Genomic DNA, 12,786 nt, shown 5'->3' on the forward strand with positions numbered 1-12,786 from the left:
CACCAGGAAATTTCAGATTTAAATATCTGAAATCATGAAATTTATGATTTTTAAAATCTTATGATGGTGAAATTGACCAAAATGGACCATGAATTTGGTAGGGCTCTAGACATTACCCAGGACAAAATCTGGACTATTGAACAGCTCTGTCCCCTCAATTCTCCAGCCTTTTACACTGCTTCACTGTGAGCGCAACCACTCCTGGTCTGCTCACACAGAGCCTCGAGCATGTAAATTGCTCTCAGCTATACCATCTGAGTGCTATGGCCAGCCACTCTTGAATTACACTGCAGAGCAACACCAGCAAATTCCCAGTCCCAGACTTCCATCAGAAATTTGTGTCTTGTACTGCCCAGCCCTCTCCTGGAAAACACAGCTCATGTAAAGTTTATAATTTTATTAATAGAAAATGATATGCACAAGCCCTGTTATCCCAAATGAAGTTTCCCAAACACTTCAATCCAAACACACTGGTTTAGATGAAACAATAAAACAAGTTTAACAACTTCAGAAAAAAAAGATTTTAATTGATTTCAAGTAATGAGGCGTACAAGTCAGAATTAAAATAAAATAAAAGGTGAAACACAGCTAATACCTAGTTAACAAGCTCAGTAAATTCAAAGCAAAAGTCTCTCTTACCCCATACTCCAGCAGTCTGACTAGCTGAAATCCTTTCCCTCAGTCCCAGGGCACGTCTACACTGGCAGAGTTACAGCACCGGCAGTTACAGCGCCGCTCAGAGCGCACAGAAGGGAAACCGCTGTTGTGTGTTCACACTGACAGCTGCCTGCGCAATAGCGTGTTCTCACTTGCAGCGCTATTTGGAGCAGTGCACTCTGGGCAGCTATCCCCCAGAGCACCTCTTTCTCTTTTGCCGCTAAAACTTGTGGGAAGGCGGAAGGGGTCATGGGGCATCCTGGGTCCAGTCCCAACGCCCCGTGATGCATTGCTTCACATCCCAGCAATCCCTGTGCTTCCATCTGCATTTGGCGCCATCTTTCAACGGTTTGTGTGCAGCGCGCCATGCCTCTTCGGGCTGCAGGAATGGATCTCGAACTGCTGACCAGTATGCTGCTTGCTCTGACCAACACGGCACGAGTGGCAGTGGAGTTATTCCTTAAACTAGAAAGGCGAGAGGAGTGTGATGTTGATCTCGCCAAGCGTAGTAGCTACGACACGAGATTGCTTGTGGCATTAACAGAGGTGCTGATCACAGTGGAATGCTGCTTTTGGGCTCGGGAAACAAGCACTGAGTGGTGGGATCACATCATGATGCATGTCTGGGATGACGAGCAGTGGCTGCTGAACTTTCGCATAAGGAAAGCCACATTCATGGGACTGTATGATGAACTCGCCCCAGCCCTGCAGCACAAGGACACTGGAGAAGCGCGTGGCGATTGCACTGTGGAAGCTGGCTACTCCAATCAGTCGCTAACCAGTTCAGAATGGGAAAGTCGACCATTGGAGTCGTGTTGATGGAAGTGTGCAGGGCCGTTAATCGCATCGTGCTCTGAAAGACCGTGACTCTGGGCAATGTGTATGACATTGTGGATGGCTTTGCACAAATGGGCTTCCCTAACTGCGGAGGGGCAATAGATGGCATGCATATTCCAATTCTGGCACCAGACCACCTAGCCACTGAGTACATTAATCGCAAGGGGTATTTCTCAATGGTTCTCCAGGTGCTTGTGGATCACTGTGAGCGTTTCACGGACGTTAACGCAGGCTGGTCCGGAAACGTACATGACGCACGCATCTTTCGGAACACTGGCTGTTCAGGAAGCTGCAAGCAGGGTCTTTCTTCCCAGACCAGAAGATCACCACAGGGGAAGTTGAAATGCCCATTGTGATCCTGGGAGACCCTGCCTACCCCTTAATGCTGTGGCTCATGAAGCCATACATGGGACAACTTGACAGGAGCAAGGAGCAGTTCAACAACAGGCTGAGCAAGTGCAGAATGACTGTGGAGTGTGCTTTTGTGATTAGCGCACTATTTCTGTAGCCCTCCACTTTATGTAAAAGATCTGTGTGCCTTTGAAGAGTGTCAGGAAAGGTAAAAACAACGAGGAATCCTTGTGGCACCCTAGAGACTAACAAATTTATTTGGGCCCAAATAAATGTGTTAGTCTCTAAGGTGCCACAAGGATTCCTCACTGTTTTTGCTGATACAGACTAACACGGCTACCGCTCTGAAACCTGTCAGGAAAGGTATGAACTTACTTTAATGAAGCTATGTGACAGTATGTACCTGAGTTTTTTGACTCCACCAACCACTAAACTAAGAGATTAAATAGACTTGACTCTCACTTTAAATTTTGCAGAGTCAATTTACCGTATTTATTGAAAATGTAAAACAGTTTGAGATACAACCAAGCTCATCCCTTCAGCATTCTGGACTGACAGCACGCTAGTAACTTATATTTCTGTGGTGCACGTTAAATTTCCCTTTTCCAGAAAAATGTTTCAATTCCCACAGTCCACAAACTTCACAAATTTAGTCCCCAAAAGTGTCTCTTAAGGCATCGGGCCTGCCAAAGGTCAATCGCTCATCCTGCTCACCGAGGCTTGCAGTTCCTGTGTCCGCCTCGCTCCCTTGTCGGGTGCACTGAAGCTGGTGGCGCTCTCTTGGGCCCACAGTGAATTGACAAAAGCTGGAAATCTTTCGGTTGCTGTCCCTGTAGGTCTCCAGCTGGCATCAGGCACTTCAGTCTGTTATTTTCAGACAGATCTTTAACTTTACTAACAACTTTCTTAAGCTCAGAGCCTCCTTACCCATAAACCTGAGCGCATAGACTGCTCGCATTTTCATTCCTGCTACACATACGCTTCAGAGTCATGGTATATGCACCTAGTGTGCTGCCTGAGCTTTGAATTTTTGTTAGCGCAGCACTGCGTGTGTGTGTGTGTTAATTTAACCCCCTGCTTCCCTTCTTTTTTGACTCAGAACCAGATAGACACATTTTTGTGGAATATTTGCACATAAGCTGAAGCACAGCTACAAAGGTTCCCCTCGCCTTTGGTTCCCTGCAATATTTGTGTGTCTCCAAAAACTACCAGAAGGTTCTGTGAGGTCTTTGATGGCAATGACGGGATATAATGTCCATGTGACCATTTGATTTATAGATCAGTAAATACCTGCAGCACTTAATACAGGAGTAATTGTCAAGCACAGAGTACAGTTTAACATTCCTTTCCACTCAGCTGTTAAACAGCTATTACCCAATCATTTTTTCTGCATTTTGTAGACTAAATTAATAGCAAGAGTCATTAGTTATCCAGCAGTGTACAGGTTTTTTCCTGTAACGGCCTATTGTTAAGTAACCGGAGCTTAGTTATAACACATACATGGATAACGCTTCCTTGTCTCTGGAAGAAGTCCTGCAACAAATCCACAAAAATGTTTATTTACTTGCTTCTTGACTTAACTATTATAGTGTTGCTCTGTTTTGAATAGTTAAATCCCCATGTCGGTACTAGCCTTTGCTTTTCACCAGTTCTCTCTCGGCTTTTTTTAAATGAATATAGAACTCGTGCAAAGTGTCAGAATAACAGCCCTGGAAACTTGTGGTGTCTATTCGCAAAACCAATCTGACATGGGCAAGCAACCTCACAGAGGAAGAGAGGGTAGTTCAGATTTCATGCATATTCAGTGCTTTGTGCCTCTGCTGCAACTGCAGTCATGGGTAGGGATGGCAGTGGTTTCTGTGATAGGCATACCTGAGACCAGTTCATTTCACACAGGCCACAGAAAAAAGCACATCTGCTGGTAACTTTTGGTCACCTGGACTTGAATAGACAACCTATTGTAGCGGTAAAAGGCTCTAGATCTCATTAACCATCACTTGAGCCATCCAGTCCACTGTCTCATGCTCCTTCTGGTCCGATGGCTTATAGCAAGTTCCGGTAATGATTTTGCTTCTGGTTCTGTGTATTAGTTTGTTTTACTTTTGAGCTTGTTGTAAAAGGTGCTAGAAACCAAATTTCAAAGAGCCAGTACAGCCTGGGCAGCAGCACTGCAAGGCTACCATTACTGCCCAGTGAGAGGGGATTTGTGTCCATTCACATCCGTTCCTTCCTTGTCTTCGCTGTGGAGGCGTCCAGCATGGATCTCAAACAACAACTGGTGTGATAGCGATTCATGGGGATGTGGGAACTAGACTGATTTCACTGACTCACTTCAGACCAGCAGCCAAATACCAATGATATCATCTTATACCCCATAGTGTCAAATACCGTCATAATTAATAAATTACTGTTAACCTGGGGCAAAGCCATAGCAGGAAGATTTAAAGTGGATTATTTGGCCAGTCAGTTTATTCTCTAGTATGAAATGCGAGTACAGCACAGACTACTAACATTTGAGGCAAGGAAAAATGTAGCTCTTCTGTGCAAGTGTTAACCAAATGAAGGGATGTTTGTGAACTGTCAGTGACACATCACAGCTGCAGTGGTAAGCCTAGGAGAGAGACTGAAAGAAAGAGGGAGCAAAGATGGAGTGAAACATTTAGGGAGAACTAAGAGATTGGAGAAACCAGGGAAGGGACTGAGAGTCCTTCAGAAGTAAGAAGAACTCTGGGTGCATACTGTTATTCTGGTCTGGTAGCGTTTTACATCCACGTTGCTCAGGTATAAATGATGGCACAAGCTGCAAGGCAGTGAAGAATCAGGCCCTAGAGCTTCTCAAGTTCTGTGTAGAAAGAGGAAATAGACGCAGCGAGTATCTTCCCCTATATTGTGTCAATAATTTGCAAATATGCAGGAGAATGCATCAGAAAAGTTTATGCCACTACATTCAGTTGTGAATGCAATGAAAACAGAGATAGTATTATTGATAGATTACACCACACATATGTAGTTGTTTGTTCTTAATATTGTCCTCACTTTTGGTGATTTTTTGGTACATTATTTATTATTATTTTGGCTGCAGATAGTTTGAAGTTCCAGAGTAACTTTTGATACTCATGATCCTTGTCTGCTTCAGTAATTGTGTGAAATTAATGGTCACATCTGGAATTGAACCCAGGTCTTATTCTGTCTGCTAAGCAAACATTCCTCATCCAAGTGAGTTGTCAGATCAGTGGGAATTTTGTTTTCCCAGTTACTCATGTAATCCACCATGTGAACTGATGCATGTAAAACACTGAAGTTAAAACAGGTCATCTAAAACAAGTGCTCTTCTCTTCTCTCCAGTTACCAGCTAAGACAGAAGTTGGTCCAGCTTTTTAGTGTTGAGCGGCAATGCAAAGAAGATGAAGACAAATGGAGACAAGAGACAGCTGCCTTTTTCATCCAGGTCGCTTGGAAGAAACAGCTGAACCATGGCCCTCTGAAATCAGTGTCTTCATGTAAAAACCTAAAATCTATAAATAAAAGCAACTCAGCCATAAAAACGAGCAAGCAATCCATCCTTAAGCAGATATACGGTAATTCTGTTGTGGTGGCAATTTAAAGTTTCAGAATTTAAGTGTTCCATTGCTGATGCTTTCATAACTAACAATATTCCTAGATTTTGGAATCTGCTATAGATTTAATACTTCCCAAGTTACTAAGGGATTTGCCGCACCAGAGCTAGAAAACCATTTTTTTTAATACACAGATAAATCCAAGGGGGGGGGGTTAGATACTTTTAGAAGCAAATCATTTCTAAACCTGATTTTTTAACCTTAAAGCAGTATATGGGTCGCTGCACATCATTACTCCATGACAGGTGTCCCTCAGACAGACAGACAGCTCCCCATATTTCTATTTCACCAGACCTGAATTTGGGGTAATGTGGTGATCAGAAGGTGATATTGTTTATCTGCTCATTTTTAAAGTACACATACTCAGTGTTAGATATGCTGAGTTGGATGCAGGTTTACTCTGGTAATTATTCAACCAAACACTATGGAAAACTTAAAAAGAAAATATACTTATTTAACCACGTTTTGTGTTGAAACTATAAAATTTACCCAAAAGTTACTTGAAATGCTATTATGGATCACATTAACAATTTTTAGGGCTGTCAATTAATAGCAGTTATCTATCTCACATGATTAATTTTTTTAATCACGATTATTTTTTTTAGTTAATCGCGATTAATCACAGTTTTAATCGCACTGTTAAACAATAGAATACCAATTGAAATTTATTAAATATTTTTGGATGTTATTTTACGTTTTCAAATATATTGATTTCAGTTACAACACAGAATACAAAGTGTACACTGCTCACGGTATATTATTATTTTTTTATTACAACTATTTGCACTGTAAAAATGATAAACAAACAGTATTTTTCAGTTCACCTCATACAAGTACTGTAGTGCAATCTCTTTATCATGAAAGTGCAACTTACAAATGTAGATTTTTTTGTTTTGTTACATAACTGCACTCAAAAACAAAACAGTGTAAATCTTTAGAGCCTACAAGTCCACTCAGTCCTACTTCTCGTTCAGCCAATCGCTAAGACAAACAAGTTTGTTTACATTTACAGGCGATAATGCTGCCTGCTTCTTATTTACGTCATCAAAGATTTGACAAAACACAAAGTACCAATGTGAGATTTCTAAAGATAGCTACAGCACTCGACCCAAGGTTTAAGAATCTGAAGTGCCTTCCAAAATTTGAGAGAGATGAGGTGTGGCACATGCTTTCAGATGTCTTAAAAGAGCAACACTCTGATGTGGAAACTACAGAACCCAAATCACCAAAAAAGAAAATCAACCTTCTGCTGGTGGCATCTGACTCAGATGATAAAAATGAACATGTGTTGGTCCATATTGCTTTGGATTTTTATTGAGCAGAACCCGTCGTCAGCATGGATTCATGTCCTTTGGAATGGTGGTTGAAGCATGAAGAAACATATGAATCTCTAGCGCATCTGGCATGTAAATATCTTGCGATGCCGACTACAACAGTGCTATGTGAACACCTGTTCTCACTTTCAGGTGACATTGTGAACAAGAAGCGGGCAGCATTATCTCCTACAAATGTAAACAAACTTGTTTGTCTTGAGCAGTTGGCTGAACAAGAAATAGGACTGAGTGGACTTGTCGGCTCTAAAGTTTTATTGTTTTATTTTTGAATAGAGTTATTTTTCTGTACATAATTCTACAGTTGTAAGTTCAACTTTCATTATAAGAGATTGCACTACGGTACTTGTATTAGGTGAATTGAAAAATACTATTGTGTTTTTTACAGTGCAAATATTTGTAATAAAAAATAAATATAAAGTGAGCACAGTACACTTTGTATTCTGTGTTGTAATTGAAATCAATATATTTGAACATGTAGAAAACATCCAAAAATATTTAAATGAATGGTATTCTATTATTGTTTAACAGTGTGATTAATTTTCTATCATAAATGTTTTATGAGACTTTTTATGATAAGATTATTTTAATGTAAGTCTTTGTGTTTAAAATTAAGAGAGTGCTGCAGTTCACAGTGAAATGGTCTATAACTGTACATAACCATATTTGGGTGTGAATTTATAAAAATGTGCACGTTTGGTTTTTTAAAGGGCGCTCTCAAGAAGGGAAAGTTTGCCATCCAGCAAGACCTTCTTCAAAGCATAAGCTTTCTGATGTGCACGTGATCTCAGGTAAGGGTACGGCCTTAGTGAAGCTGTGGAAGCATTTCTGGAATTTAAAACGTTTTAGATGGCTTGAATATGAAAGGAAAATGAGGGAAACAAAACTATAGTAATAATGATAATAAAACCAAAAAAAAATGAGGTAACCAAGTGAACATCCAGTCTAAGATATCATTGTACCTAGACAGCTAGCACCCTGAGATCGGGGGCTCTGTGTTCTGTCACTCCTTTTGGACTTTTGAGTATTATTTTTTAACTTTTTCTTTGATATTAACTTGTTTGTTTAACAAGATATGTGCAAAGAACAGAGTAGGAAAAACCCTATTATACGATGGCAGTTTACAGAGAAGGAGAGATGTTTAAACTCACCTGTCTGAATTTGTATACACATATTTGTGCACACTTAATTTATCAGCACAGTATCTGGTGGCCATGTGGAAGCACAGATACTGCATTTCTACACATACTGAGAATTTGTGAACAAAAATTAGACAAGTACAATTGCATATATGTGCTCGTGGACACAGATATCCACATCTGACCATACTGCCCAGACACACTCTGGCTTGCTGGTTAGACCTTTTTTATAATGTCATATCTGTGAACCAACTCCCAGTGATGCTTGGCTGGTACCTTCCTGCAGAAAAACTTTTTTAAAATCCCTGTTGCTGTGATGTTATATAGTTGAAGGGCAGTGGGAGACAGTTACACAGGTGGTGAAGGTGAAAGAACTTTTTCTTCTTCCTGATTTTTTTTTCTTTCTACTACTGAGTCACACTCTAGTAGCAAGTAGGTTATTGGTAAATTCCTCTGGCACTCTACAAGGCAGCCCTCTGCCTTCAGCCTCCTTGCTGCACAGCACAGCCGGTGTTAACCAGGAACTGATTACTCCACACCCTTGCTGGGGATGCTGGCCGCTTGTCCCTTTTCAATTATTTCACATTTGTACACCAGCTCTTAATGGTCCACAGCTAGAAGCCATACACTCTGCACACTCACATGTTATGTTTAGACGGAGTAACTGATGGATTGGAGGGTGCAGGGGGGTGGATTTTTATCTTTACTCTTCATTTTTAATTACTGTGGCCCTGTTTCCATTCCTGCTCCCCAAGATGCCAGGCCAACCACACATTCTGCCTTTCCCACCACTGCTCTATGCTGAAAAGTGCTATATAAAAATTGAATCTTCTTCCTCCCTAGATCTGTGTGCTGAGCGTATTCACTCCCCTGGCTGCAGATTGCAGTGATAAAAACACGTTTTTCTTCTTTTTACTCCTATCTCCTGCAGAGCCAGCACAACTCACAAAGTGAGCTGGGTTCTGTTCCTCCTTGTGCATCAGCTACAGAATTGTTTGTTACGTTCTAATCAGTTACACCTGTGCAGAGCCACTGAGGGCAAGAGTTACTCCAGATGGGTAATGGAGAATAGAGACTGAGGGCACTGGAGCTGCACACATGTAACAATCTCTGTTACCGGCAGTAGTGCAGAAGATGGAAAGAATCCAGCTTTACTCAGATCCCATGTTGAATCTGCAGAAAAATGTTTTTACTTATTATTTGTATTGCAGTGTAGAGCCTAGGGTCCCTTTCTGCTAGGTGCTAGACGGTGGCTGCCCCAAGTTGCTTACCATTAGGTAGATGAGACAGGTTTGATCTGGGGATCACAGAGCCCACAATGCCACTGTTAGATCACTCTGCGGAGTCTAACTGCACTGTTACCTAAACCCCTTTCACGTCAGCCTGCTGCCTTTGGGAGCAGCCTTGCTGCATACAGCACTCAAGGCAGCAGCGCAGGGTGAGGGATGGAGGGGAAAGTAGCCAGGCCCAGTCCCTTTCCCCAGGTACCAGGATGTCCATTAGAAAGGGCTAATGGCCTCTCACCACTTTCCCCTACACTGGGAGCTATTCAGCCTTTCCAGTTTAGTTCTCATAAGTAGCCATTAGCCCAGATCTGCTGCTGAAAGGCATCCAGGACTCAGGGAGAACAACAGGAGGGTTAAGGGACCCTGTTCATTAAAGGAAGAATTATACCCTGACATTTTCTCACATACTCAGTGTTACAGAGAGAAAAAATGCCAATACCCTTTGCCCTGCTATTTTCCTAATTTCAGGAGTTACCGAGACTCCTGAAAAACAGTATTTCAACAATTCATTTAAATGAAACTGAAAATTATGCTCCAGTAGTGATACACTAACCTAAGATGGGCAGTTGATTGCTGTTGGTGCACTGTGGTGGCAGAAGGCGTGCACCAGCTGCTAGGCACACTATTGTCTATCTGTTTTAATGCTAGATTAGGTCAGGCCCCTGGCAGCATAGGATTGTTCTCTGCAGTACTTTCCCCAGTGCTAGGCCTGCTTCTGTGGGAGCGGGTAATTCCTATTCCTAGTCATTCAGTCCTTGGCCTTCCTGCTAAAACTGCCCATTGGATGTGGCCACATTGGCCACATAAATTGAACTAAGATCTAGGGCCCTCTGTTCTATTCCTGGCTCTGCCACAGGCCTTCTGAGTGACTTTGGGGCAAGTCACTTCAACTGTGTGCCTCAGTTTTCCCATCTGTAAAATGGGGACAATATCATCGACCTCCTTTGTAAAGCACCACATAAAAGCTAGGTGTTATTAGGTAAGAGTTACAGTTGTAGATCTCACTGCTACCAGAAGCCATGCTGACATTTCTGGGTGTCGCTAATGAAGTCTTATCTCTGTTCTCTGCGTGAAACGCTGTGTGCAGGTCTGGTTTCCAGGGTTGAGCAAGGATTTAGATGAATTAGAGCTAAATGCATAGAACTGCAACAAAATGCCATCATGACTGGAAGGTAAGACATGAGGCCAGCGAAAAGGGAGCGAACCTATTTACCAGAAAAGAAGGAGATGCTGAGCACAGTTTGCAATTAGCTTCAAGATCGCGAAGGCAAGGAATTTCTTAAGAGATGGCAGGACAGGGAGCAATGGCTAAGGAGGAACGAGATGAGACTAGAATTTGGGAACAAGCTCAATCAGCTAACAGTGGACCAGACTAAGAGGACAGGTGTTAAAGCACTAGTCTGCAGTTATTCAGCGACTGCTTAGACCAATGGTAGCAGGGGTGATGCAATCATTAGTTTTTGCAAAATCGGAGGGTCAGTTTGAACGGCCAGAGTGGTCTCTAGTCATACCAGCTGTGGCTCAAAAACCAGACCACGCGTAGCTAACAAGCTGTCTCCTTGATTTAAAATATTTGGTGTTAGGACAATAATGAAAGAAAACTAAAAATGTTCCTAGGCTCTTTTCTTGGTGCTCTCAGACTCGTTTAGAACTCTCTCAAGTCCCAGGGGAGTCTTAAAGCAGCGCTGCCCTTGGAGTTAGAAATGTATCTACCGTTATAATGTGTCTCACAAGAGACAAACATGCTCTTCCTTGCACTATTTAAGAGAACACCTCTGGTCATTTTCAATATAGCCTAGAAAGCTACCAGACAGGTGTTTAATCTGCCACCTTTGCATACTGAGTCATGGAACTGCTGAAGATAGATTTTAAAACTTAAATAGTGTTTTGCTTAGTTCTTTGGTTTTAGGGGCAACAAATCTCTCTGCTCTTGTCTTTTATGAAATAGAAAGGGTTTCTTTTGCAGCTTTGAGTTGACTTTACCTTTCATAACTTGGTGATAAGTAGGATAGTGATAGGAACTTTGCCCAGTGCCTGTAGAACAGTACCTACTTTCATTCACCTAATAGGAGCTTAGGGAACTTTACCCCTGTCTTAAAGACAATAACGTGTTTTCCATCTGACGCCCTTCGTGCATGACATTAAGTTTGTTGGAAAAGTTCAGAGCTGTCAGTGGCTAATGCCAGAAACAGTATTTTTGACGTAGTTGTCTAGCGTAGGTCAAAATGGACTCACGTTTGATTCATCTCTCTGAGAAGGGTACAGCTGGGAAGGAGAAGAATATTGGCACTAACAAACATTCTTGTGCCTTGTGAAAAAGTGTACGGTGACAAATCTGCCAACTGGAGACTGGCACCAAACTAGTTTAACATCCTCACTGGTGTACGCAGGCTGAAAATTTTGGGATGGGGACAAAAAAAGGTATTGACAAGAGGCAGCTTACACCCCAGGTGTGGTACAACAGCCAAGCCCTGGAAGGAAGCACAGCCACTGCTCAACAAGATTGCGGGGGAGGAACACGGCAAAGGATAAAAACGGAACTCGCTGGATGTTTTGAAAAATCTATTTTAGCCCATGGGGAAGGGGAGAGAAAGCAGGGTTCCCCTGCCACCCCAGCCCATGTTTGACAAATAACTGCAACCAGGAAGTATTTGTTTAAAGTAACTGATTGTAAATGGCTGTCTTTTTATCACAATCTTGTGCACTTTTATTCTTTATACCATCTTGTGGCAGGGAAGTTATTTACATATTGCATCATGAACTAGGTAAAAAAACCACATCACTGTTTGTCAGATATATAATATTTTGTACATAGTTTTTCTATCATATCGGGTGTTTGGAATTGCCTACTTTGGAAGCTGGTTTTGCAGGGGTCAAGCTGGATTCCGCTCTCGTAGTTCAAAACTGAGCAAGTCTAGAACAGTCATGTGCACACTGTGAGAAGTTCTTGTTTTGTTTTCAAATGAAAGGTTTGTAAATCGTCAAGTTCCCACAAACGATACTAAACAAAATATCTTGCTGTTTCCTGGGCAATTTCAACAAACCAGCTGTTCAGTTGTCAGTGATACGCCTGTCACCTGTAAACGTTTCAATAATTAGCTAGAGCAAAGTAAGTCAAAGAGGTATAGGTGCCTAAGTCACTTAAGTACTTTTGAAAATTCTATTTACATAAAGTGCAGTAATGAATGTGCCTCCCTCCCCGGCTTGCGATAGAGCGAAACAGAACCATGGACTCAGGCTGAGTTGTCAAGAAGGGTTTTGTTTCTGGCATGCTGATGAAATTTTGGACATTTCTGTTAAATGGCCTCATTTACACAACGAAGTATTCATAGTTTATGCATATTTGAAGGCTAGGATGCACAGCCGACTGCAGCTTTTCTTTAAAAAAAATCAATATTACCCCATAGAACTGACATTTTTTGTTTTTACAGTAAGCAACCTGCAGTATGTTCATCTGCTGGAGAATGAAGGAAAATTGAAGCAGTTTTCATACAACATGAGACCAACCACTGCTGCAAAGTCAAAAACCAAAAGACCCAAGCATTAAGCAAAGCTGAGAAGTAGTAAT

The 12,786-nt window shown here is 41.8% G+C and overlaps 1 protein-coding gene across 2 annotated transcripts in view; it reads left to right on the forward strand.

The window, feature by feature from the left end:
* INVS (inversin) overlaps positions 1-12,786 on the forward strand; it is a 203,367-nt gene extending 190,581 nt beyond the window's left edge. For both annotated transcript variants that reach the window (XM_024193599.3, XM_024193600.3), the window contains exons 15-17: positions 5,191-5,423; positions 7,504-7,584; positions 12,650-12,786. In XM_024193599.3, the coding sequence (XP_024049367.2) occupies positions 5,191-5,423; positions 7,504-7,584; positions 12,650-12,765 (430 nt within the window). In that variant the 3' untranslated portion in view covers positions 12,766-12,786. The remainder of the gene's footprint in view (positions 1-5,190; positions 5,424-7,503; positions 7,585-12,649) is intronic.

This window comes from Terrapene carolina, unplaced genomic scaffold, assembly GCF_002925995.2.
Source record: "Terrapene carolina triunguis isolate 2854851 unplaced genomic scaffold, T_m_triunguis-2.0 Scaffold229, whole genome shotgun sequence".
Classification (NCBI taxonomy): domain Eukaryota; kingdom Metazoa; phylum Chordata; order Testudines; family Emydidae; genus Terrapene; species Terrapene triunguis.